This window comes from Camarhynchus parvulus, chromosome 14 (genome assembly GCF_901933205.1).
Source record: "Camarhynchus parvulus chromosome 14, STF_HiC, whole genome shotgun sequence".
NCBI lineage: Eukaryota > Metazoa > Chordata > Aves > Passeriformes > Thraupidae > Camarhynchus > Camarhynchus parvulus.
In genome coordinates this window covers 10,325,151-10,352,855 of record NC_044584.1, presented here as the reverse complement: position 1 = coordinate 10,352,855, position 27,705 = coordinate 10,325,151, and the positions used below count along the sequence as shown (strand labels likewise).

General features: G+C 42.6%; 2 protein-coding genes across 2 annotated transcripts in view; one reads left to right on the top strand and one right to left on the bottom strand.

The window, feature by feature from the left end:
- The first annotated feature begins 486 nt into the window (after nucleotides 1-486).
- On the top strand, nucleotides 487-10,026 carry BRI3 (brain protein I3). Its single transcript, XM_030958147.1, is given in 5 exon segments — nucleotides 487-520; nucleotides 523-606; nucleotides 609-653; nucleotides 2,161-2,275; nucleotides 9,645-10,026. Coding segments are annotated over 5 exon segments (411 nt in total). The 3' UTR covers nucleotides 9,778-10,026.
- Nucleotides 10,027-10,882: 856 nt separating this feature from the next.
- The window catches only part of BAIAP2L1 (BAR/IMD domain containing adaptor protein 2 like 1), a 32,244-nt gene continuing 15,421 nt past the window's right edge, over nucleotides 10,883-27,705 (bottom strand). The window contains exons 4-14 of the mRNA XM_030958076.1: nucleotides 19,842-19,903; nucleotides 19,675-19,746; nucleotides 19,207-19,344; nucleotides 17,984-18,136; nucleotides 17,374-17,541; nucleotides 16,547-16,694; nucleotides 15,291-15,498; nucleotides 14,926-15,003; nucleotides 14,424-14,589; nucleotides 12,233-12,273; nucleotides 10,883-11,697 (exon numbers count right to left, since the gene is read on the bottom strand). Of these exons, the coding sequence (XP_030813936.1) occupies nucleotides 11,622-11,697; nucleotides 12,233-12,273; nucleotides 14,424-14,589; nucleotides 14,926-15,003; nucleotides 15,291-15,498; nucleotides 16,547-16,694; nucleotides 17,374-17,541; nucleotides 17,984-18,136; nucleotides 19,207-19,344; nucleotides 19,675-19,746; nucleotides 19,842-19,903 (1,310 nt within the window). The 3' untranslated portion in view covers nucleotides 10,883-11,621. The remainder of the gene's footprint in view (nucleotides 11,698-12,232; nucleotides 12,274-14,423; nucleotides 14,590-14,925; nucleotides 15,004-15,290; nucleotides 15,499-16,546; nucleotides 16,695-17,373; nucleotides 17,542-17,983; nucleotides 18,137-19,206; nucleotides 19,345-19,674; nucleotides 19,747-19,841; nucleotides 19,904-27,705) is intronic.

Genomic DNA, 27,705 nt, shown 5'->3' with positions numbered 1-27,705 from the left:
GAACGGGGGCTGAGCGAGCGCCTTAAGAATCCCCCATCGGCTCAGGGCAGAGCGCGCACTGCCCGCTGCTCTCGGTGTCCGAGCGCGGGGAACCCGGTACCCCCAGCCAGGGCAGTGTATTCACGGCCCCGCTGACCGGGACACAAGGCTGCGGCGCAGCCGGTGCCGGTCCCGGCGGGGCGCGGCCCCTTTAAGGCCTTTAAGGCTCCCTGCGCCGCCCGCCGGAGCCGCCGCGCGCCGCTCGGGGAGCGGCGTCACGTGGGGCGCGGCGGCCTCGTGACCGGCCGCGAGCGCAGCACCGGGGCCGCCGCTCCGTGCGCGCCGCTGGGGAGGGGCCGCTGCCGTCCCCTCCCCCGCCGCGGGCCCCTCACGCCGCCGCCGCCGCCCCCGAGCTCCGGCGCCCCCGGGCGGGGCGGGGCGGCCGGCGCGCCGGGCCCGGCGCCGCTTCCTGGTCGGCCCCGCGGGACGAGGCAGCGCCGGCCCAGCATGGACAGCAAACCGCTGCTGCAGGAGCGGCCCCCGCCTACAGCCCCGCCGCGCCGGGCGCGCCGGGCTACGACTACGGGCACGGCAACTACGGAGCCATCCCCGCCCCGCAGCCCGGCTTCAGCCGCCCCCGCCGTACTCCTACCCGGGCGCCGCGGCCGCCCCAGGTGGGTCACGGGCGGCGCCGACTCCGGGGAGCTGCGGGCGGGGGGTCCCCGGTGTGCGGAGCGGCGCCCGAGCGCCCCGCTGCCCCTTCGCTGGGGCGGGGAGCGGCTGTGGGGAGCCTCCGATCCCGGGACCGGGCTGGGGGCCCCGGGGCGCGGGCTCGGGAGCCGGGCTGGGGCGGCCGGCGGGAGCGGGGGGCTCCGGGCCGCTCCCGCGTGCGGCTCCCCCGGCACGGGGAGGCGCCGGAGGTGCCGCGGCTCCCCCGCTCGGAGGGGGGGCGGGTGCGCCGGGATCCAGGTGTTCCAAAGCGCCATCTCCCTTTGCCCTCCTTCCCTCGGGGCCCCCGAGCTGTTTGTGTTGTGCTCTCCCCAGAACCCCGGCTGAGATCGCGGGCATTCCTCACACGCGCGGGTTTTCTGCCTCGGAGTAAAGGCACAGCCACAGCTGTGCTTGGCACTGAAACAGACCCCAAACTTGTTCTTTGCCTGCACTCCGCTGTACTCTGGTTAATGTTTGTTTTTTCTGATACACTTCAGTAGTCTGGGAGAGACTTAGGCAGGTGAGTAGGTGCAGTACTTTCATTAACAATTAATACTAACATCTGCCCGAGAAAGAAGTAGCCTTCTCAGGAAAGGGGAATGTTTCAACAGTTACAGAAGTTACGCAGCAGACACAGACCCCTGTCTTTGAGTTGAACCCTGAGGCTACAGATTGATTTTCCTGTTGATAACTTGAAGCTTGTTTTCCTGTAATAAGGTATTAGTGGTTATTTTCAGTTTGAATAGTGATGTTGCCAGACTTCACAGATGGATAACTTGATTGAAGAAAGTCTGAGAACTTGGGAAATTAGCTCAAAATGGATTATAACTGGCCAAGCTGTGCCTTTATTACACTGCGTGCATCTAACCATCCATTTCAAAAGCTTTTAAAAAATATAATTTAAAGTTTTTAATAAAGCATTTAAAGCCTTCTGTCTTCTATCTACAGCCATTAAAATTACTCATTCTTTTGCTAACAACGTGGATTTTCTGAAAGTTGGGGTTTTTTTCCTATGCTTTCTCTTTCTACTTGCGTGCAATCACTCCTACCTTGCTTTCCAGTTAGAAACTTAGTATATGGAATTAAAACTTGAAACTAGAGGAATATTTATTCTGTTTCACATAGTTTGTCTGTTGGAGCGAGACTTTTTTGATATATAACATCGAAAGGGAAAGCTATGGTCATTGTTGAAACAGTTTTTCCCGGGTGCTCAGCAGCATTGAAACAAAATCTTGAAGTTAATTATTAGCTCAGTGTCCTTTTGGGATGGTTAAATTGATACTTTGGTTTATGAAGTGGCTTTGTAATTAGATGTGCCAGGTGTTCCAGTTCTGATTTTGATACAGCTTAAAGTGCTTAATCAAGACTACATTCCTGTTTATTATTTTCCATGTTTTGTTGTCATACTTGTAAATTGTCATTGTTTTGTGTGCCTTCTGTGTGGTGATTGAGGGTTTTTTCTTATTTTAGGGTATGCTGTTCCTCCACCGACATCACAGCCAAACTATTCGAGCACGTACACCATCATCCAGCAGCCTGCCACCACCACTTCTGTAGTAGTAGTTGGTGGCTGTCCTGCCTGCAGGTAAAATGGCTCTTGAGGAATTAAAATCAGTCTTGGGTTTTGTTATTTAAGATAAAGGTATCCCTGTGGTTCCTTGGTTTTCAGTAGCTTTTCTTGGTGTGTGTATTAAAATTAACTGAAAAGGCACGAAGATCTAGGAGTGGAATGCTTTGGTTTGTGTAGTGTGAGCTTGTCCTGGTGGCCTGTGACATGTGCTATAAATAATACAAGACACTTCAAACACGAATTTGTTCTTTAAGATGGAGGAAGATCTGTAAGTGATACTTTTAACGAAATGGCATTTCAGTAACAGATGTAACAGGTCAGTTCTTGGGGGAAAACATGGCAGGAAGTCCTTTCTGATGTGTTTATGCCTGGTGATGATGGTGAGTAGTATGATTTTATTGTGAAACTCTGTAGTCTTTGACCGTAGTCACTTCTGGTTTTCTGGCAGTACTGTGGAAGAACTTCTGCTGTTGTGGTGTGTGTTCCCATTCCCAGTCCAAACTTTGCAAAACCAGGCAGAGTGATTGTCAGTATTGGCTGAAAACATTGGTGCCTTAAAGCTTTAAAAGGTCTCTAAAAGTCCTTTTAACTGCAGAAGAGCAGAGAAATTGATAGACCAGACCAAAAATGTCAGTCTGCTGCAGTGGTGGAAACCAAAAAATATGGTCAGCTGTTATATGGAGTTGCAGCAAGAGGAGAACTTCCCCCTTGGAGATCACAGCCATAAAAAAAGGAAGGAGGCATTCAGTTTGCTCACTAGTGCTGTAAGTCAGCTGTAGTCCCTTTCACTTCTCAGTTCTTCTTTTCCTGGGATATTGGCCATGGCTGAGGGCAGAGGGATTGCTGCTGGTGCAGGTCAGGCACTGTTCTGCCTGGCCAGCTGTGGCTCAAATGCAGGCTCATCCCCTCTGTTAATGTGTACAGGAGTTACCCTTGGGGTGTCTTGCAAGGAGGCACTTGATCCTCTGCAGGTCTCAGCCCTCCCTTCCCTTTCAGAAGGTGTAGGGAACCTGCCTGAGTAGCTGAAGGGATTCCAGTTTGGTGTGTGATGAGTGTGACAGAGGATGTCATATGGCAGAGGCTGTAACCCAAGTGGTAAAGTTGGTGTTTGTCTGAGAGTCAATACCTGCCTTCAAAGGTGGATTCAAATAAGAAGCATCCTGTGGTGTTATGTAAAAACAGGTGCCTGTTGAAATGGCACTAGTTAAGGCTGAAAAACCTGTACCAGCTAGAGCTATTGATCTAGGAGGTGTGTGTTTTGAACTGGGGGAAAGCAAGTGCTGAGCTGTTCAGAGGATGTGGTAGGTCCTGCCACCTGAGTGATTACATCAACATGCTGATGCTGTAGCTCAGCCAGAAGACAGGGCAGATGTTGTGCATGGCTTGGAGAGAGGCAGGCAGTGTATTTGTACACACAGGTTTTCTGGCCCTGACCCCAGGACAGCTCAAAGCATTTCGCTGGGGAACTGCTCTTGGAAATAGCTTAAAAGGGGTAGGCTCTTGTTGGTATAATTTTTTCTTTTTCTGGAAGTCCATAGAATATGCTGAGTTGGGAGGGACCCATCAGGATCATCTAGTCCAACTCCTGGCCCTGCACAGGACACTCCCAAGAATCCCACCATGTGCCTGAGAGCGTTGTCCAAACACTTGCTGAACTCAGACAGGCTTGAGGCTTCTGGGATGTTCTAGGAAAGACTTTTTAAACAATCATTTGCACATATATTATATAAATTTGGCTGAATTTTTGAAAATGAGCAGTCTGTTGTTAGTTGTTTTTAACTGATCTCACTTAAGTAGCTTTCTTAAGTCATCAGCTATGCCCAGCTGTAAGTACTCATTGTGGACTCTTTCCTAAAGCAAAATACTCTCCACAAAATCCTAGTTTACTCTTGGATCCTTAGTTTCTGTTTTAGGCTTTGAAAAAAATAAATTGTGAGGAGAACTGTGAAATATTCTGGATCAGGGAATCCCAAGGATGAGTAACTGTATCTAGTAATGGTGTGTCAATCTTCTTTGCCCTATTACAATGTTAGTTCCTAATTGTCCTGACTGAGGAAAAACTCAATCCTCTTTGACTTCTCAAGACCTTAAACACAGTTCTAGTTTACTTCCATGTCCTGGAAACCTATTTTATGATGAATGCAATGTGCAGCTACACTCTGAATCCTGCCCTGAACAGAAAGGATGTTGAAGGGGCATTGAGAAATATTAAAAGCTATTAATGGTACATTAAAAACTTTGTTATTAAACTACCAGGTTGTAGGGGGGTAGAATATAAGAAAATAAAGATAGCGTAGAAAGTAATCTTACCCCTAAGGAGCTGCAGCTGGGCCAATTACCAAAGATTAGGAGCAGGCCTGACTTTAACAGGCCACAGCTGTAAGCAATGAGAAGAAGAGTGCTATAGAAGAGTGAGGTGGCTGCTTGAGAAGGGAACTGGAGTCAGTTGGCTGCTTTGTGGAGAAGAAAAGAGTCAGTGCTTGGAGGGGCAGCCCATGAGAAACACCAAGAAGGTATGGAACTTTTGTGATAAGGAGACAACAGTATGGAACCCCTGCAATAAGATGGCAACACCAGGTCAGTTGTCCTGTTGCTTTCCTGATTTGATGGTGCATGATTGTTAGAGAACTCCATGTGCTTTAGATCCCCAGGAAGAGCCTTGTGTGTGGCTGTGGGATGATGTAACTGATGGAGGAACCTAAAGGCCATCAAAAGGACTTCTGCCATCAGGAATACAAAGCAGTCTGTTGCCCTATGGCATGTATTTGTGGTGCTGATTGAAATCAAAACCATTTCCAACTTAAAATATATGAGGAGAAATATGCAGTACTGGTTTCTTATTTGAATTGGTGTCTATTTTACTGCAGTCACGAGTGATCTTGCAGTTAATAAGCTGGCTCGAGTACAGTCCATCTTTAGTCTTTTTTTTATGGTATTTAGTCATAAAAAGTACAAAGTATCTCCAGCAGTAGCCTCTCTGAAGTTGGTAATATGCCCGTGGTGACTGGTAATTGCATTGCTGTCCTTCTCCCTCTGAAGCACTGCTGCCATCTGAGGGATGACTCTCCTGTCTCTTGCTTAGAGCTGTTCCTCACATCGAGCTCATTCATCACTGGTCAGTGTTGCTTTCTAGTTACAGACCCCAGTTTTAATGTGTTCTGTCCTTCCTTGCACTCTCAGAATGTCTTTGGTGGTTGGAGTCCTGTTTTCTCAGTGTGTGTTCTCCTCCCAGCCCTGATGTACAGAGAATTAAACGGAGTTGCACAATCTTGTCAGCTTTATGGCTTCTAGTTGACATTTAAGGTTTGACCAAGTCCTGCTTTTAAACTATTTTATGTTCCTGAGTGCGTGTTGAGTCATTACAGGCACTGCCTTTAGATATCCTGCTGTGGAATTATCGTTTTAGCTTGGAGAATGGAGCCTGGCTGCTTTACTTGTGGCCACTTTCATTTTCTTTTTCTCTGTCTTTTGTTGTTGGCAATAGCTAACTGCTGAGGAATGTTTGCTTTCCTCTTATTTAACAGAAGAAAGTTCCTTTTAAAAAATGCAAAAAACATTTTCATGATCTGATTATTGCAAAAGTTCCCTCAAAACCTGGGGGAGAGCCTGTGGTGGGCCCTGTTGGGTTTTTATTTTCTTGTTCAACTGTGTTCATTTGCTCAGGAGAAAGAGCAAAGGAAAGGACCTCACACTGCTGCAGCTTTCACTTCTGACACCTACAGTGCATCTGCTGGACCAGCATTGTAGTGGGTCTCAAATTATGGCAACACTGAAACTTCTTCCTGAACTGGAAGATGAGACAAGTTTAATTAAAACTGTATTTATTCTGAGATGTCTTACAACATTCCCCCTGCCACAGGTGTTGTTTTGTTGTTGTGATGTTTTTTTTTTATTTATTGGGGTTTTTTTTGACTTGACAAAGTTATAAGTTCTCAGGTTGCAGTTGAAATTTTGTTTTTGTCAATTACATGTGTCTCCTCTGGAAATAGACTCTAGAAAAATTGCACTTAGGTTATCAGGTTCTTCCAAATTTCAGCCTTCTGGTCTTCCATTATTTCAGTCACAAATGATGTGTTGGCTTTGATAAAAGGCTGCTCAGGATACAGGCTTTCTGTAGTTGTTTATTATTTAAACTTCATGTAAATATTCTTTAGATTTAGTGTGTAGCTGCTATAGTCCATGCTTGTCCCTGGTCTGATGGTCTCATTCAAATCTAAACTTTGAAACTCAACCAACCTCTGTGGCAGAAAAATGGGATATGATTTGAAAATTCCAGGTGGTGGGTCAGTGATCTTTGTGCAGGATAGCAGTTTTCTCAAGTGCAATTTCTTTTCATGTCTTGCAGAGCTTGTGGTACAATCAGCCTGTCTGTGATTACTTGGGGTGACCCTTTGGATGTATTTGTAAGGTCTAAAAAATGCTGATAAGCCCACATTTAAATACTGTGATGTAGTGATAAGTCTAAAAATGCATGTGTTAAATCAGACCAATGCTGTGTTCACAGATCTCATTATCAGCCCTCTCATCCTGAGCATTTGACTTAAGATCTTGATGTGAGAGTTACTTTGAAAAAGGGGGTTATCTGAAAAACAATTTGGTTTCAAGTACTTGTCAGTGGGCATAATTGACCTTACTGTATGGAGTTGGCAGCTGCAGTCATAGCTTAAATGCAAGATGCTGCTTGCAGTATAAATAAACCTTTCCACTTTATTTTTAGAGTGGGAGTGGTGCAGTTATAATCAGCTTTTATGTGGTTTATGCTGTAGAAGAAAATTTATGTTTGGTTATGTTAGTGAATCCACAGTTTGAATATGGAGTCTCTAATTACTCCTCATCTCAGGTAAGATATACAGGCAAAAAATGTCCATAATCTCCCTTATAAAAAGTATTTTTTTTTCTTTTTAAATTTAGTAACTGGCTAAGCAGTGGTTGGTAAGTGTTCATCTAAAATTAGGTGCTGACATAAATCAGCAGAAGCCAAGAAGTGTTTGTGTGGCTAATGCTGTAATCACACTGTTAGACATGACAGGAGCTCTGAAACATCAGGTGTGCTGTGGGGTCATGCAGGCACAGCTCTGCTGAGTGTCCCTGGAACTGCCTTGCTCTGCTGCTGGCCTGGGCTGTCCCTGGGTCTGGTGTTGAATATGGATGGCAATTTTAAAATTTTTAGTTGTAGTTTGCACTACCACTGAACACTTCTGAGTAACTCTGTTAGGAAGAAGGGAGTTCTAAAAGAAATTCTATTGAAAGCGTGAAGGACGTGTGCTGACCAGTGGACTTGGGCCCTGCAAGCTGATAAAGAGGGGGTTGATTGGAATGGTTTGGGCTGTGCTCATCACTGCTGGGGCTGACCAGCAGTACCCCATTGATCCCTCTGTGTTTGATTAGTGGGTTTATTCTTTAAGGTCACATCCATAGACTGCTTATACTCTTAGCTGAGCACACTGGCTTACTTGTCACAAATGTAGGTTTCAGGACAGGAACTGAATATGGAATTATTAGGAGACAAGGAGAGGATTTCAAAACAGTAATGAAGCAGGAGTTGGGTGCCTGCAGGAGGGAACTGCTCAGTGTGTGTGAAAGGAAAAGAAGGCATTAGTGTAACAGCAGAGCAGGGCAGGAAATACAACAGCTGTAATGTGCTGTGTGCAGTTTCCAAATAATGCTATTGTGATGTCATTGAAATGCCTGCCTGGAACAGGGGCTTTGCCTGTCTTGGGTGGATCTGCATTGTGAAAACTGCATCTTGAATTACTCAGAAACCTCGAGAGTGTGTCTGAGCCTCTCCATACATCCAGTGTGTTACTGGGTTAACCTGGGGAGAAGCAGAGGCCTCACCTCCTGAGCTTGTGCTGCTGGTTTCTGTTTGGTCTGAGGCTGGTCAGCATTTCGTGCATTTCATTTCCCAAGTGCAAATTGCCAAATTCAGCTGCTTCATCCAGACCTGATGGTTCTGGCTGAACACTGCAGTGTCCTTTTTGCCCCTGTGTCTGTTACTGGTGTGTTCCAACAGTCCTGAATTTCTTTGCATTCCAGCTCCAGTAGCAGAGTGTTCCAGGAGATGGCACTTCCCAAGCTCTAGCTCTTAGGGCAGGCACTTTGTTTTGCCACAGCAATGCAAGATTACTGGAATATTGAATTGAATATCTGTGTGCCCAGAGAGATTAGAACAGTGAGAGATGAGCTCTGCAGAAGTGTTCTGCTTCAAGACACAGTCCTCAGGAATTCAGAAACGTGGCAAAACCCCTTTTTGCCACGTTTTGTAGAGTGAGTTTCAGTAGTGCAGGTACTGCTGTTCTCTCCCCAAGGCTCCACAGCACTTCAGGAGAGCCTCCTGTTCTCTCCCCATGGCTCATGCTATGCTGAATTTGTGAAAAGAGCCACAATGTCCAGCACAGGCTGCACAGCTCTGAGCTGTGGGACACTTGTGCGCTCAGACTCTAATCTATGTGGTGATATGAACTTGGTCTGTGTTTTTTACTTGCCTTAAAAGGATGTTATCTGAGGACATGAAACGATAAAGCTACTGCTGGGATCAGTGGTAACCTGACAGTTCCTTTATTTTATACCAGATACAGAGTTAACTTCTATGTCTGCAAACAGAAATAAAGTGCATTAAAGTGAGGGAAAGCTTAAGGGGAACATGAACTTGCGTAAGCAGCAGAATATCAAGAACACTTGGAAAAGCCTTTGGCTCCTGATGGTGGCTGAGGGGAAGGGGAATGGTTCCCAGGTTTAATCAGGTTGCAATGGTTCAGGCAGTTGCTGTAAGGAAATGGTCTCTTGAGCCTGCGCCTTCCTTCCTTCGCTCTATTTACACATCCAAGAGCTTGTCCCTGACTGCTCCCAGGGAACAGCAGCTTGTTGGCCTTGGCACCCTGCTCACAGCCTGCACTTCAGGGTCACTCAGCTCTGTTTGCCTTGACTTGCACTGTACCAGGAGGATACATCTTGTTTCAGTGTTTTGCTAAACTCCAAATCTTGACTATTTATGTAACTGCACAAATTTCTAAAGTCTGAATTCTCTGGTTTACTGTCTGTCTTTATTTTGGGGGATGCTCAGATACAGCACTTCAGAAAGGAGTCAGGGATTGAAAAGGAGGTAAATTTCTGCTGTCATAGGACTGTGCTGAAACCAGATTTCCATGTGGTCATGGAGTTGGGAGTCAGCTGGAGCCATGTGACATCAATAATTAGTTCCTCTGCAGTTGTAGAGAGAGATCAGTTTTGAGAAGTAAAAACCAGGAACAAACCCCAAACCTTGTACTTTATCTTGCTCTATAAAATGGTGTGGTTTCTCTTGTGACTGCCAAAGCACTGAGTGGTGACTTGGGGCCAAACTTATTGAGTGTCCTTTGACTGAGTCTGTTTTCCCTTTTTGCAGGGTTGGCGTGTTGGAGGACACCTTCACCTGTCTTGGTGTTTTGTGTGCCATTGTATTCTTTCCAATTGGGATTCTGTTCTGCCTTGCACTGAGGCAGAGAAGATGCCCCAACTGTGGGGCAGCTTTTGGCTGAGGGGCTGAATGTGGACGTGCTTACTGAAGCTACAACTGTTAGCATACTCTTTCTAATGTAAATGTCATGTACAATCATTTTATTTGCTTCAGACCTGTTTTGTAAAGTGTGAAGGAATTTAGTCTCTTGCATGTAATTTAAACTTAATCTTTTATGAGCATGTGCATTGCAAAACATGAAAACCTGACTTGTTTTCCATGTTTAGTGGCACCTGTTGAAAACTAAATAAAACTGCTTTTCCTTTTGCAATCCTCAACTTGTGGCTGGATTATTAAAATTATTACTGACATGTTTGGTGTAGTCTGAAAGCAGAGTAGTAATCCTAGCTACAACAAAGGGTATTTGCCAGAATCCTTATGATGATGATAAATGTTTGAGACTGTACATGTTTAGGCATCAGGTATTTGAGGGAAGTGTTTTAAGTGCTGTGAGTGCTACCTCTATGGCAACAGCTCCTCTCCCCCACTGCAGGCACAAGTATTAACACACAATCAGAGTCCTGTTTTAATTAGTGAGGCTTTTGCTTCATGCAGGGGCTGCTGTTGGTTCACAGACAGCAGCAGGAAGAGCCTGGGGCACTGCCAGCCGTGAGCTGCCCTGAGTAAAGGCTTTTGCATCTTAGATTGTTGAATTCTGATATGAATTATTGAAAGCTCAGACAGGCTGGGTTGAGTTGCCTCTGCTGTGCTGTAGAAGATGGGCTCAGGTGTTTCCCTCTGGAAAGCTGCTGTTTCAGGTGGGCATGGGGGGTGTTTATGCAGGGTGCTCTGGCAAACTGTCCTCGGCCTTGAACTTGAAAGGCAGGGTGAGAGGAGCCAGCACATGCTCATATACTATTTTTTGATATTAAGTAACTGAAAGGCATTTCACATGACTTGAATTCAGTGTTTATAGAAGTAGAAGTAGGCGCCAGTAAACGAATGAGCCAGGGGGAGCAGCAGGAAACATGTGCATGTGTAAAATAAAATCGTTTAGAGTAAGGATTCTGCTCTGGCTGAAGGTAAAAGCTCAGTTTCACTTAGCTACTGCACTGTGCCAGATGCAGGCCTTTGCTCAGCTCCTTAACTAAAAATTTTCAACTTTAAGCTGTTTTTCTTTTGGGTAGGCTACAGTAATGGAGGAACTTCAAAGGCAGCTTTTTATATTGGCATTTGAGAGAAAAACATGGCACTGCTTTATTATGACCTTTTATCAGATTAAAGTTTGACAACAGTTTTTAAAGACAAAATTATCATTGAAGAGTGTGTTGACAGTGTAACATTAGACTGCAGATGCGTTTCTGTTGACTTGAAATTTGTGTGTGAACATTTAAGCAAGGCATTACAAGTTGTCTATTCTTAAGGGGATAAATATTTATTTATAACCTAAGGTCTCTTTCTTACACAAAGTAACATATAATCATTTATACAGGCAATTCTCTATTCTGGAATAAGGCAGTTGTTACATTCTTCTGTTTGAAAAAAAAAATCACTGTTATCTTCTTTAGGTGGCATATGCAGGCTTATATTCTAGAACTTACCATTGCAGCTTCCAAGTAATGAATGCCAAAAATTCTGAGCTATTATTCTGATTCACTAGAGTATCCAAACTATCTCCAGTATTTTCACAATTCCTACTACAAAAAAGGCATACTGTAAAATCAAGCCCAAGTGCTCAAACACTAGCCCAAAGCAATTACCTCATTAGAAACTACAGGTTTAAAAAACATCAGAGCTCCATTCCAGTATGTGTCTATTGTACAGTAATTACATTTAAATAAATTTTTAGGACAAGTTGAGATGGTAATTGTCATTGCTGAAACTGGGTGTAGGTAAGGAGGAAGCAGATGTGTCTGACCCGTCTGTTCATCGGATAATCGGTGCTGATCTGTCATTTGTTACTGTGGGTCTGAGTTTCACCGTTGCAAAGGGGTTTTCTCCACTGAAAAGAAATGCATCAAGTTACTTGAAGGCTTTCTGCAATCCAACCCCAAATTTATTCATCAGGTTCTTCATTGTCAAACAGTAAGTTCTGGTTCTGAGACTCGGGGATTTTGTGCAACTCTTAGTTTAACTTGAATTCTTAAAATGAGGTTACATATGAAGCATCATTTTTCAGTGAGCCAAAAATATGGGAAGTTAATGCCCAGTTACATCTGGACTTTTTTTAATAGCTCCCAGTCTTCAAAGATTTTTGCTTTTAACCCTGAAAGTCAGTTAAAGAAGGGTTTTAAGTCCTGCTCCCTGTCAAGCTACTGGAGAAACATGTTTTTCTGAGAAGGGCCTGTGTATTGTGCTGCACTTGAAGCCACCCTTGAGAAAAGTGCAACTAATTTTAGCCATATTCTAAAATTCTAGCAGTGACTGGGAAAGGTCAGAGAGAAATTAATGATAAACATCCTTATTTCCCCTTATAATCAATAAAATAAAATAAGCCAATGTAAAAACACAACAAAATGAGTGTAAAACTATTTTACCTTAGAAAAGGTGGTTTTATAATGCCATTCATGTCAGGTTTCTGTAAAAAAAAAAAAAAAGCACATGAATTTGTAGAAATATGCAACAGGTGATCTTGCTGTCCTACTAAGGGAAACAGGCCCTGTAATTAATCTGTATGGCCAGTTTGGTTTTAATACTTCAAATTTCAGTGCTGAAGCAAAGCCTGTCAGGCTTTCCATTCCAGGCACGCTGTGTTTCAGGACCTCATTCAGCAGGTTCTTAACTCATGCTTGGCTTGTGACTCCATTGAAATTGCTCAAGTACATCAGCTATAAATAGACCTTAGAATTAGGCCTAATTAACCCTTAAAATTAAGAAAAATTAACAAATGCCTGAATTAGATCTTACTGAACATCAACCTTCCACAAAGCTATGTCAACTACTAAAGTTTTTTTTTTTTATAATTGATACTGGTGTGCATATTACTGTCTTGTGTAGCACAACAGGAACAGTTTAACTGTCAAGAACCATTCCTCATCTCTCCTTGAAATCCTGAGCTATTTTTTCTGTGTATTCTGAAGCAAAAACAAGATGCCTTGAATCATTTCCTGCTTCTGCATAGGAGGCCCAGTGAGCAGACTGTTTTACATGTCTGTAAATCCTGTAAGAATGTCCAAGCCAGCCCAGGATAATGTTGGGCTCATTTCCAAAGCCTATGGAGATGTGGGGCTTGGGGACTTGCACGGAAGCAGGAAAGACAAGGAAGTTCTGCAAGAATGAAAATAAATAGTGACTTTGGAACAAAACACTTGGTTGCAAGTGCAGCAGCTCTCCTCTAGAGTTGTCCTAAGATGGGGTCACAGCAGCTGCTGTGAGTTAGGAGGTGCCTCAACAAAAGTGGTCATTGTTCTATACTCCAGAAGCTCTAATTTATTTTAGTCTTGCTTTCCCTGTAGAAATTTAGATTATCAGAAAAGATGTATTTGTTTTCCACTCCTAGGAGCTATTAGTTTCCATTCTGGCTTCCAAAGAGATTGTATAGCTTTAATTAGAGCTCTGCCAACTGACTGATCTGCCATTCCTCTTGAGTTTCTGGTTTAACAGGAATGTTAGTCCACAAGCCTTAAATTTATTCCTAAACCTCCTAACCTAAAACACCACAAACCAAAACAGGCCTTAAGGTGTCTGTTCCTGAGAATGGAGTGCCCCCAGCAGAACAGTGCAGGGATCCTGAGACCATTTCACACATTCTGTAATTCTTTAAGCTCTTTAGTCAGTCACCTGCTCCCAGGCACAGAACTCTCCCTGCTGGACTGGCACCTCCCAAGGGCTTTGGACATAATCACACTTGAAGGCCATGTTGATCTGCAGGTCTCAACAGCAACACAGGCTAAGGGAGCCACCAGAAATTCTGACATTACACCAAGGCTCATGGCTTCTTCATTCAAAAATGAAAACTACAAATATGTCAAAATACAGATGTTGGTCTTCAGAATAATTTTAGAAGTTCCCAGATATTTGTTTTGAAAGTAACTGAACACTGAGATTTAGGTCGTATTTCTTGCTAATCATTTTATGCAGCAGCAAAGCTTCACTCCTCACAGAAAACACTGTCCCAGAAACATCACTGCACAAACTGCACATTTCCTACACTACAATGTTCATTACTGAGAAATAAACCCACTTGAGTGTGGATTCAAATAGACATGCTAATATTAAATTGTTCTGGCTCCCCCAAAAAATGCAAATCTTTTCTGTAGGAACATTTAGATTGGGGAAAAAAGGGTTTCCCAAAACATTTTTACATAGTTGCAGCTTTGCTGAATACAGCCAGGAGTTAGTACAGCTCTCCCTCAGCAATAGCTGCAAACACAGAGTTTATTCTGCTGTATTGCACTGTGCCCCACAGCTCTAACATCACTGGAGGTGATGGATCTGTACTGCTTTCTGTGAGAATTTCTTTTCATGTTGAACAGATTCCATGGCTGAGAAGTTTTGCTGTGCAGGGTAAGTCTCCTGCTCCTGTCAGTCATATCCCTGATCAATTCTTCTCCCTTCCTGTTAGGATGGATGGACTGAAATGCCAAAACCCCTGATACTCCTGCAGACAGATGGGTCAAAGGGCTGAGGTCCAGCACAGGTAGGTGAGGTGGGAGCTGCCAGGGGCTCATTTCAGAGCCCATCCCAGCAGGGTGCAGCGTTTGGGTTCATTCGGCTTCCCTGACTCACCGGGCCTGCCTGCTCCGCTCTGTCCGTCGGGGTTTTCACAGCAGCACCTTTGGCAGGCTCCATCCGTCTGTCTGTCTGTGCAGCCCCCAGGTAGTCTGGTGGTGGGAGGACAACTTCTCCCTTCTCCACAAGGTTCACAGAGCTAACACTTCGGATTGGTGCAGGGCTGCAAGACAGAAACCAACAAATTCTCAGATGCCAGAATCCACCTCGCACTTCTCTGCAGCACCAGGAAAGCTCAGAAGTGCAGGAAGTGAATAATGGTGCAGTGTCCTGGAGCCAGGGGGAATCTGAGTTAAGGCTGTTCCAAAGCTACTCCTTGGCTCTGTGTCTAACCATTAAAACACATTCTTAGCATAATTAAGGCATTGTACTACAGGCTGTTAGAGAGTATTAACTGTACACGTTACTGAACCTCAGAGAACATGAGCACAAAAATAACATTTTAAATAAATGTTAGCGAAGATCTGGGCATTTCTGCAAGTGCCACCCAAAATGTTACCTTGGCACTGGGGCAAAGGCTTTTTCTTCTGCTGATTCATCCAGTGGTCTGGTGTATGATGATGGAAACCATCCTTTTCTGTAAAGGGAAAGGTCTTTTATACTATATAAAATTGGAAAGATCTTTCAAAATACAACAGTAGACTCAGCAAACAGATTTAACTTTTGAAAAAACCAATTTCTGATGCTGCCAAATTAGTGTGTAAAACCGAGTATGTGCAGAGATTCTTCCTTAGAGGGAAACCCCAACTCCCTAGTCAGTGATAGCCAGTAAAAAAGGTTGAAAACCATTTACTAATATCTGCTAGCATAATTTGGTAAGACACACTTTTACTTCATGTTCAAGGTGGGTAATGATTATCTTACAGTCTGGTTGTGTCGTGCTCCCCATAAAGCCAGCCATCCTTTTCCTCAGCCACCAGCAGGGTGATGACATCCCCCTGGGCAAAGCTGAGCAATGTCTTGTTGCTTCCAGCAGTGTGAGGGAAGATTGTCTTCACTTTTTGCCTTTTCATTATATTCAATCCCGTGGCAACAGAAGTTGAACGTGATAAACTGGCATCATCTGAATTCTCTGTCAAGAAAAGAAAAAAAATGAGACACACAGAAATAATTGCAATTAGTAATCTGAGAGGAAAAAGATAAAGGAAAACTCAAGTGAAAATGGAGACTTTGTACTTAGACACCTCTCACTGCCAATGTTTCTTATCACCATGAAGTTCTTAACTGCATATGCCTTTATATGCACACACCCAGCATACTAAAGTGGAACCAACAGGCAGAAAAAGTTCTGTGAGTTTTAACTGGCTACCTCTTTCCTCTTTTGGCGTGGTAAGTACTAAACAATCACACCTGTAAAAGACCTTTGAAAATTTTCCCTTCTGAAAAATGGAACTGTGTATAAAATCCAACTGACGCTTTCAATTGTGCCTCAGCACTCAGCTTCGACATTGAGAAGTCTTGCAGATACTCAGCATTTTCTGGACACCAGATGTTTATCAGAGAAAATATAAAGGAGGGCTTAAAACTGTATGTTATTTGACAATTTAAAGGAAGAAATGCTGGAATTTCTATTACACATTGAAGAGTTCTGCATTGCTTATGCTGTGGTCTAGCCCTAGTTGTTTCGCATATCACAGAAAGTATAAAAATCAATATATTAGACACTTGGGAAGCAAATCTTATTAGGATTTTAAATTTCAGGAAAAGAACTACAAGACTGTGTGCCTCTTGTCCCATGTGCATTTCTCCCTTACTGCTAGATGCCCTTAAAGTAAGCCAGAGTGAGACTGTCAGTGTTTGTTTGTGCACTGAAACACTCAGATGTGTCCTGTTCAAAATCGTGGAATGCCTTCTGCTGATAACATTTCAAGCCATGAGAGCAATTCAGTTGGGTTAAATCATTGACACACAGAATGTAATTAAAATAGAAATGACTTATCCTGACCTGCCTTTAACACATCTCTCTCCCATTAGGTAAATGATATAAATCCTTTGTAAAGACCATTTCCTACTCCTTATACATCCTGAAATTCACATCATCATAGTAGCAGAGCAGCCCTGATGTAATTTTGAACACTGCAGGCTGTCATTCACACTTACCCAGTTTGCAGGACACTCACCTGCTGAGTGGTTCAGTTTTTCAGAAGGTGCTTTGGGAGCTGTTGCAGGATTGTTGAACATATCCACAAGTGGGCTCGTGTACGCCCTGCCTGTGGGGGCTGGGGGCACTTTGGATGCATTTTCTTGAGGATAAAAATCATTTCCAATCTGGAGCCACAAAAACAACAGTATCACAATACTGAGGGAACAGCAATAACTTTTTTGCAAGATTAAATTCTAGAGAGCAATGCTTAAATATTCCTAAAGGATACCCATTTAAACATGACATAAAGCCCACGTGTTCCTATGGAATTGCTGATCGAAGGTTTGTAAGTGTTTGATAAACACTTGCTACTGGGAAGGCTACAATAACCTTTTTTCTGCAAATAGCATGATGATCTCCAGATTTTTCTTGTTTAGAAGTTTAATCTTTTAGAACTTCAACAACTAATGACGACACAGATATGAACCAGCAGAAATGAGAATTTCACCTGCATTCCAATAAACTAATAATCATGAAGAAGAAAAGAAAATAGAAAATAACGTTTTTCTTAAGTTTACATTGAACTACTGAGTATGTAATGCTATTACTTAGAGACAAGAATGTAGGAAATGGAATGGCTGGAACAAAAGTGCTTCAGGAGAAGCCCTGGGCACCCAGCTGAGAACTGAGCCCTGCTTGGACACGTGCTCGTCCCTTCTCTGCTGTGTATATTCCCCATAGCAGACCTTCAGCTTAGTGATCTTGGTTCCATCCCCAAGCCCAGTGTATTCCAGCTGAGGTACACCATGCTGAGGTCCAGCAGAACCTCTTGAAGCCTCTCCACCCCCATGAGGAGCAGCTTACCAGGGTGTTTCTCTTCACCATCGGCGAGGGCTGCGGCGTCCCCGAGACCGGCGTGGAGCCAGGGGTCCTGATTTCATCTATCATCATTCTGACTTTTTCAGGCACTTTGGTGGCATCACTACAGATTTCCTCCCACCCAGGCAGCTTGGATTTTAGGAAGTCTGCACACTGCATCCAAATTAAAAGATATTTGTCTAAGATAAGATTTTTCCTAAAATTGCACAAATCTACCGGGTAACTTTCATTATACCAAAATGTTTACACCAGCAAAATGGAAGTATTTCCTAAGATTCTTCTAAGGAATACCTCTTTGAAACAAATAAGATGTTGTAAAAACATCTCTTTTGCAGGGTCAGGTATTGGAAGTACCTGATCAGTCCATGTGTTTTTTTCTTAATATATGATTTTAAAAAAGTCACAGTAATCCTTGATTTTTGCTACAATACATTTCATAGAATAGTGTATTGTAAGCATTTTCTGTGAACTGGGCACAACACCTGTCTGGCACTTCAGTTCTTCTTAGCTATTTCTGACAGTCTGGTCTACATGCTGCAGGAAACACTCAATACTCCTGTGTGCCTGGATTTCTGTTTATGCTCACAGCACTGACCTGAACGTGGTAGAAGTGCATGTGCTGGGTAAAGCTGCAGTGCTTGTCAACCAGAAAACAGAACCTTCTCTTCTCTTCAAGGAGAGCTTCTCTGCAGCCTTCTGCAATAAATCTCTGAATATCACTTTGTCGAGAGCTCACAGTTTCCAGATACTGAGGGAAAAAAGGAAAAAAAATCACATAGAGCCTCTGAGTTCTATTTGATGCTATATCCAATTAGTTAAGTAAACTCTAAAAGCCTTAGAAAAGCTTTTGGAAAGGCAGGGTGGGATAGGGTGGCTCTACTTCTGAGTCCCTCTCTTTTTCTGCACAGATCTGACTTTGTAATCTCATCAGGTGAATGAACATTGTTCCTACAGGCAATTAGTACCCTATTTAGGGGTTCTGAGGGGGGTGTGTGGTGTGTGTTTAAATTAGACTAATGACCTTTGTCTGCACCACCACAGCTCCATTTATTCACACAAAGCTGGGATGAATCTCTGGTTCATTTAGGAGGGGGGGATATGAGTTACTAAAAAGACTGAACTATATTTATCTGAGATTATGAGGATTCATTAAATGCTAATCCTCAAACTCAGACACAGAACCTTCAAAAAACCCTCAACTCTTATGAAAGCAGGTTAAAAGACAGGCTGTAAGAAATAGGAGCTACTGTTACCTAGAGTTACTGTACTGTGTTATACACAGAGGTTTCTTTGAAAATTAAAATAGATATGGAGAAAAAATACATAAGCTAGCACGAAGTACAAGTGTCATGCAAGTAAAAATATCTATGGCAAGTATTTTCAGAGAGACACATGACAATGAGAATCTGATTTACTAATTTTAAAACAGTTTCCCTTCAGTGTCTTGCCATTTCAGATTTCACCTCAAGATGGCAATGCTGGATTAAGGGCAGTAGCAAAGGCAGTAACACAAGTTGGCACTGCCTACTTAGGGAAATGACTCTATAGCAAATTACTACTGAATTTGCATAGTTCAGCTGGCTCCCTGTGTAGAGCTCTGCATAAAGGTGCAGTTACAGATCAATTATTGGTCAGAGGATGAAATCTAGGAACCAGAAGTCTCTGAATATGTACACTGGAGCAGTGAGAGCTCAATTGCAGCTGCAGTACAAACTCCAGGAGTGCCTTTAGCACACACCAGCTTTGAGGAACCATTAACTTTTTCTGTTGACCAGTTCTCATACAGAGGAAGAAACAAATAAGAGACAATGCACTGACCTCCATTTCTTTGTGCTCATACTTCGTTACATTTCGTGCTCCTTGGCTTTTCCTTCGGATTTTTTTCAGCTCAGCCTGAGACTTCTCTAAAGAATCCAGTTTGCTTCTGTGTTCAGTTTGGTACCTTTTTAAAGTTGCCTGCAATCAAAGCATTTACATCATTTCATAATGCACTCAGCCCTGTATCTGGGTAAGGGACTGAAAAGCATGACTGTGATCTCAGATATTGCTCACACACAACAAATGACTTCAGCAATTGCTGTAGTTCTATAAGGAGCTATGAAGTCATTCAGGGGTTCCCTTTTAAACTTAAATTAGGCAGGAAAATTTTGGCCATCTTTATATATATAAAGTGCATTTCTATTAAAGTTGTATCAATTAATTAAATCTTGGGAAACAACATCTAAAAAACTTCTTTGACGAGAAATAGACAAATAAAAAAAGAGTTTTAGAATTGAATGTACTTACAGTCATGTATTTTACATCCAGGTCTGTTTTCTTCTCCAGTTCAGATATAATTTCTTTATGAAATTTTTTGAACTTTAAAAACAAATTAATTAAGGGTTATTTAAAATTGGCAAAAGTAGTTTATAATTTCACAAGCAAAATTAATTAGAAGAAATTATTTAACTTACACTCTCCTCTAGACTGTCATTAAGTTTCTTGTGTGTTCTTGAGATTTCTACCAGAACTTGGCCTGTTGATAAACATAGAACTATATTGGTTTCTGTCTTAGACTTCTGAAGTTAATTAACAAAGAGCAGTAATAAAATAAAAATTTAACTAAATACTCATTAATGGTTATATTAAGAGGGGTAGGAAATTTCTTGCTGTTGCTCATCACAGCAGCTGAAATGAATAATTAACTCTGGCCACAGACAAACCAAGCAGTACATAGGTGACAGAAGAATAACTAATCATGCGTTGTTATGCAAAAGGGCCCTGGAGTGCCAGGAAATGCTTCCTTCTCTCCAGAGCAGCTCCTGTTGGTTCAGTTAACAGCCTCTTTTCTGCCAAGTCAGAGAATAGCACACAAGTTGTTACTACCCAAATAGCTGCTATCCATTTCATAGTCTGAAAACTAAACTTCAATATTTATTAGGTTACTGCACCTTCAGAGTCAACAAAGCAACCTTTCAGTTCCCTCACTGCACACCTGCTAAAACAGACCTGCTCCACACAGGAATTCCCACCTGTGCTGCATTAACCAACAGCCAAGGCAAAGCAGATTCCTCAGCATCCTCACAACAAACCCTGAATATCCCATTCTGCTCTGCTGCCTCCCAGCACAAACCCACACAGCCCAGTCAGGACTGTGAGCAACTGAAAGCTGAACTGTTCCATCTTGCTTCAGGAGGATACAGGGCAAACATCTCTCCATCTTTGGGTGTGGCTGTACGTGCAAAGCAGTGAGAGCCACGGGCTGGTGCTGCCCTGCCTGCAGCAGCCACTCACCCTGCCTGTGCCAGCCACATCACCCTGCAGCAGCCATTCACCCTGCCTGTGCCAGCCACACCACCCTGCCTGCTGCTCACATCCACGTCAGCACCACGCCCTTCCCCGCCCTGGCACGGGCACACAGACAGTGCCAGCCCTGTCTGGGAGGTGGCAGCACTGTGAGGAGAGCAGCTGAAGGGCCCAGTTTGCACCCAAATCAGAGCAGTCACTGCTCCCAGCTCCTGACCAGGGGCCGCTACCAGAGCTGGAACTGCTGGGATCAGATCCACAAACTGGGCTGCATGTGGAAGCCTTGACTAGGGATGTGTTTTCCTGGCACTCCATTTGCATGGCAGGACTGGCAGGTTCAGTTTGACAGCTGGTTCCCTGGTACACCTCCTGCAGTGATCCTTGTATCCCTCAATCGCCCTTGCAGCTGTCCCAGCTGGATTTGCCACAGGTACCTGCAGCTGTGCTGTCCCTGTGCAAGGCAGGGCTGCAGTGACCACAGTTCTGTAATTCCTGCACATCACTGGCAGTCACTGCACGGGACTGTGTGTCCCTCCTATTTGCCATCTTATGCAGTTCTAGTTTCCTTTTTTTTGAGTTAAAATAGAAAGGATGCATTAAGTGCTCAACACACTGCTGTATTAATTTTGTTTTCTACCATCTATATTCTTTGAGAACCCTTGAGCAAAAACTTATAATCCCATAATGCTTCAGATCATTCAGCTGTTCAGAAAAGCTCCCAAAAGATGCCAATAATTTAAAAAATTGGCTCAATAAATGAATGACAGAACTCTTCAGGAGAACCTTCTGATCTTCTTTCTCATCTGCACAGACACCCAAGCCTGTCTCCCAGAGAGCAGGTTGGTGACTTGGTAACCTTCTCTCATCAGGCAGAAGCCTCCTCATGCCCATGGATGTGTTACCACCTTTCTTCCTGCTAATTTGTCATTCTCCGTTTACATCATCTCAAAATCTTCGCTTCTTTGAAACGAGAGCCACATCTCTTGTGAAGCAGCATGACACAGCAGAATTTCAACTAAATATTATAAAATGTGGGTCTGCATTGTTGTTTATGGGGAAACATCAGGTGGTAAAGGAGGAAGCACACGTGTCTCTCCTGGCTTTTCAGGAATCCCTCTTCCTGCTCCAGTGCCCACCCCTTTCTCTCTCTGCACAACAGACTGCAGGACACTTAGAGGAAAGAATTGGAATGCAGTGAGAACAGACAGCCCCTGACTAGCAGGAAAAGGAATTCACAGTCATAGAGACAGAGGAGTGCTTTTATTTTGTTAATTTTTTTTTTTCTGAGTTCCGTACAGCCCACAGTGCTGTGGTTTTTTTGTTTATATTTAAAGTTGCTGGTGACTACAGCAATATAAATACTATGAGAAGTGAGAGGTGCAATAGTAATTAGTTGCTCACATGCAATAGAAAAGTAAATACAATTAGTTACACAAACACTTGAAGTAACGGAGGTGAGCAGTGTTATTTTAAGGCTCCAGAAGAGAATGCACTTTGTTTCTGTTTCACCAACTCAACTCAAAAGATACATTTTAGACTGTAATGGACTTTTAAAGTTAGAAGAGTTTTGTGAATACTTATCTACAACTTAAAAAGGAAAATATTGATAAAAGAAAGCAGGAAAAATTATCAAGAAATACAAACAAAATTACAAAGTTTGTTCAGTTTTACATGACAGACTAGAGAGCTGTTTGGGAAGCTGTTTTGTTGCATCTATATTTTCTATTGAGAAACTAATACAGTCATTTCTCCATAGACAGCATCCCCTGAGCAAGAAAAATTCTTGAAAGGCTGTCTTGCCCAGGAGATGAAAGCCAAGGAAAGCAATTTCCCTCAGAAACAGTCATTGTAAGGCCAGGACTTCTGCAGAAGTTACACTTCAACCTCACTGTTTGCACTGGCTGATTGTTCAGGTTATTTACCTTTTCACCTTATGTTGACTGTTCTTGTGAAGTCTAAAAGAATTTGTTCAAGTTAGAAACAAAAATGGAACTCAATCAATAGAGTTCTGTCATAGAAACAAGTATCAACAGCTACCTGCAAAATCACTTAAACTTTTAAATACCAAATAGCTACATTAGAATCAATAAAAGTATTAATTACATCAGCTTACTTGAAACATAATTCAATTTTCTTTTATTTAGAGGAGGTTGCTCTTGAAAAAATTCAAGTCTCTTAATAGTGAGACTTTTTTAGATGTCTGGGAACAGGCAAAATGCTTCATTATATCACTCATTTACCTCCTGTTGTCCTGTTTTGTATTCAGGGCAGGTTGATTACCTTTGTGATTTAGAGACGAAACCACATAATTATTTCTATTAAACAAGAGAATGAAAGGCTGAGTCAAAGCTGCACATGGAGACAGCACACTCCAAGTGTGCTATTAGCTGCTATTGCTGGCAAGATGCTCTTTTCTCCAGGTCACCCTCTGCCCAGAAAAAAGGCATTTATGACATGGGAAAGTTAGAAATAAAGTCCTTTGAAAACAGCAGCCCCCAGGAGGTAGTAAAATAGGAAGTTTCAAAGGAATGCAGTGTAACAAATAAATAAATATGATTGAACAAAACATCTGCCAAGCTTCAAACATGTTAAATTTATCATTCTGTGATAGGAAGGATTTAACTGTGCAAGAGATGCTTCAATGAAACCAAAAGGTTTAATGGAATTTAACATATAAGGGAAGAAAATCATAAAGAAGGATAAAATAATGCAAAACTTGCCCAGCTCTAACTGCACTTTTCTTCTGATACAATTTGTCCAGAATGCTTTAACACACTCCCCCCATCTGTAGAATTAATAGTAATATGCACATAAATCACTAGGACTAGGTCAAGTCTGCCTTTCCTTACTGCATGAGCAAACATGGAACAGGAATTCAGGAGTGAATCTCCCTGTAATGCATTTTACAAAATGGCACTGACACATGACCATTCAGTGCCATTTTGTGAAGGTGACTGCAGAAGGTGAAGGAGAGGAGAAAAAAAATAAAGAATAATCAAGAAAAGGGGAAGAGATGTTAAAGTATAGTAAATAATTGTAAGTCCACTCAACATGTTAGCTATAATACCCTGAGGCAGCTAGAGCCATACATAAATAAAATAAAAATAGAAGTAAGGAGAACTTCACATTCTAAATGGCACTCTGAGATTAATTTAAAAATATGCAGAGTTCTCATTAGGGCTGTGAACAACACAAATGTTTCTGTGATATAACAAGCAAATAAGTGAGTTAATTTAAAAGAGATTAAGGGTTAAGGGAAAGAAGTAATTACTTCCCAGTCTCATTGATACAGAAGAGATAAACAGTCCTGAAAGATGCCCAAGTCTAAGTAGTCTCAGTATCTTGCCTCCATGTCCAGACAGAAGCAGTAAGCAATAAATAGGATTGTGCAGGACACTGTTGCTAGTTTTGTGGGCTGGGCACTGGTGGTGTTTGAACTGATGAACTCCCAGTGCTCCACTTGTTCCTTCCCACAGGACTTCACTGCTGAGCTCCTGAAAAATGCATTCTAGCCCATGCTGACTTCTTAAGTGTCTTTGACCACAATCAAATTTTCATCTGATTCAAGTGAAAAAAACCCAAATACCGCAACCTAAAACAGCCTAAAACTTCAGCCTCTGTTTTTATCCAGTCCAATTAATTCTTTCCAGTTATAGCACAGCCAACACACTTGGCCAGGAGTCCACAGCTGCTTACCCAGCACAGAGAACTTTCTAGGCACAAGATGCATCTGTAGGACCAAAGGGGACTTTTAGCATTTACACTTTTACAGCAAATGCTGTACACTAAGTTCTGTCCTTCCCAAATATTAGCTTTATTTTGCAATGTACACGTTTGCCTGTACATATAGAACCTCCCCATACAAGTGCCTGTCTGTTTCTCACTGACACATACTTGGCAATGCTCTCTTGAGCACTTCCCAGTCATTAGGTTACATGTTGCTCTCAGCATGGCAAACAGAATCAAAGAATCCTCTTATTCAAAGATCCTTTTCCCATTTCATAATTAAGCAAACAATGAAGGGATAGAGCACAGTTCACTTCTATTCTAGTAGCCTAGCACCTCTTATGATATCATTTCCTTTTGTAGCCCAGGATCAGAACTATATATAGTCACCCTTTTCTTGTCCTAAAAGTTCATTGATGATCACGTGAAATAGTTCAGGACCACCTAACAAAGGACTTTCCCAATACAGAAGATAGAATTTTAATTACTTGAATTAAAATTATTATTTTTCTTTAAAACTCTGGGATATTTAAATATTAAAAGAGACAGAATACTGCTCAGCTCTTTATACCTTAGAAAGTCAATGCCTGTTTATAAGCCATATTCAGTTAAACTCAAGGATCAACTTGCTTTTTAAATATACTTTACCAAGACTAAAATTAATGCCAAATTCTTTCAGCTGGACACAGGTGACTTTAGAAAGAACTGCACACTTCATACCGTGCTATAAAGTGGGCAGTGAACTGCTAATCCTTGATTTATTCCCACATAAGGCTAGACAAGAGTGAATACTTATGAGATTAACAAGACCATTTTGACTTCCAGTTACTCAGAGTTTGTTCTTGGGGTGATGCTCCTATTTTCCTGTTTTAAATGGAACAAAAACATTAACTCACATTGTATTCTAAAGAGGAATGTGACTTTACTGCAGATTCAGCAAAGTTCAGTCTGCAGTTGAGTTCCCCCATTTCTCACAAGATGTTTTGATCTCTTAGTCAAAAAAAACAGAGATTAGACTTTTTTTAAACATACTATATCACTGAACAGATGATAATCAACATGAAATATTCAGTTTGTCTCAGATGATTGGTAAGCACAGAAACTAAATTTTAATGTTAAAAAAGGAAAGGAAAAGTATATGCCATGTAAATAATGCATGAAAAATTACAAACTTGTTTTTCCACCTGTTACTCCATTACTAATATATATGAAGTCTGCTGCAGGCATTTTTGTTATTATTTTTTTTACCCAAACATATAAACCCATTAAAGTTTGTATGTCAGGGACTCATGTTTCATAGGGCCTTGGAGGCCCTGTGTACCACAGCTTTTCATACCTGAGCTGCAGTGCTGTGCAGGGACTGGTAATCTTCACACAAGGCAGGTGGAAAGAAAATGAGTTACAATAGAGCCACGAGCCTGAACTTGCCTGGATGAAACCCTGCTGGTTTGAGGCAGATTAGTTAAGGAAGATCATACAAGAGAGATAATCTCTGTTTTACACCAGGGATGGAACAAACAAATCATGCTAACCAGCAAAAACTGAAGTTTTTATGGGTTTCCAGTACCAGAAAGGGTAAATATTTAAGTCATCATTATAAATGTTACATGAAATGCAGTAAACCACAAGGAATCACTGCAACTTTCATTACAGCATTTTGGAACTGCCACTGAGTTTCACAGTCTTAGGAGTGACCAAAAAAACCCCAAACCAAAAAACCTCACATCTAAATTGAGTCAAAAGTTTTGATAAAATTCTCTTACTCAGAAGTGCAAGACAATCGGTTTGGTTCCCTGCCCTGCCCTGTGGGACTGGTAGTGACATCTACAATGGGTACAGGATTATTTTTTTTTTTGTTGAGAAATAATTGAGCAGGAAGAGCTGACCGTACAGACTAAATATATCCTTTCACTAAAGGATTTACAAGCTAGCTACCAATATGACGTTATTTTCCTCATTTACTTTCCATTTTTCCTCTCACTGACAGCACAAGAAGTACATTTTCTCAACACAGGCTTATTTCACCTGGGGCTGGTGGTGAGGAAAGGCTGGGACTGCTCAGCATCCTGAGCTTAGAGATGTGGGAGAGAACAACCTTGTGCCCCAAAGGAGCCCCCGGTGATGGAGCTGGGTTTGGGGGGTTCAGGCTGGGGGAGAACACACCTGGAGTCACTTGGGGCCAGCCACACCTGGCCACAGCCCAGGGAACACAGCATGGACACGCAGGTGAGCTCCAGGCAACCCGCCCAGGGCTGCACTGCAGTGTGAGAGATGTGAGTGAGGCTCACATGGAACTTACCCGTTCCAACACAGTGAGAAAACATTCTTTCAGGAGTCCCTTCACTATTTCCTCAGGCCTTTGAGGTGCAGCAGGAAGATACCAAGCCTCACTCATTGCAGGTGTTTTGAATATGCATTTTTCCCTGGAGGGTGTGTGCTCAGAGCATCATCAGGGGTTTCTGAGCTGAAGCCCAGAGTCAGGGCACACAGGCAGGTGCTCCCCCAGCTGCAGCTGCCCGGACACCAGTCCTGGTGCCAGCACCACCACACAGCCCCACACAGCCACCCTGACAGGGCAGGGCTGCAGGAGTGTTACACCCCAGCTTATCACTGACTAAAACCAGGAGAATCAGCTTGGTTTATAAGGTGCAGTAAGACTGGGGCAGGTGGGGAATAAAATATTAAAACTGACTGAAAAATGTAACCTATTATCTAACTTAACATGAAAAAATAGCTGGAAAAATGTCACTGAAATCCTGTGAATATCTGTCTTCTTTTTTTCTCTGCTGCTACTGCAGTCTTTACCAAAGGCCTTGTGTATTTATTTTCATATTCTGCTTCCTCCCATCAGCCATTTCTAGAACCTGAAAATGTGTAACTTATCTGGAAGTCTTCATAACAAAATTTACAACAATATAATTGTATACAGAACAAACTTTTTTTTTTGGTAGTTCTGTAAGAATAAACTGCAGCGTCCATTTCTAGACACATTCTTTATGCTCAGTAACAAACCCACCTCTCATTCACCGTGCTTCCTGAATGCCTCATTTCTGGTTTATATTCCAGCAGGGAAATATTACACAGCTTACACACAAGACTGGCTCATCTCCTTCCACCTTTCTTTTAGCAGACGAGGTTTGTTTGGCACAAGCCTGGGATGTTACTGCATAACTGGAAGATACAAAACCTTATTCCTGTAAAACCCCACAAATACTTTGTATTTCCCTTTCAAGACAGCTCTCTGTGGAGTCTCCTTTTATAGCACAGGAATAGAGTGGCTTCTTCATGTGAAATTCCATTATAAAT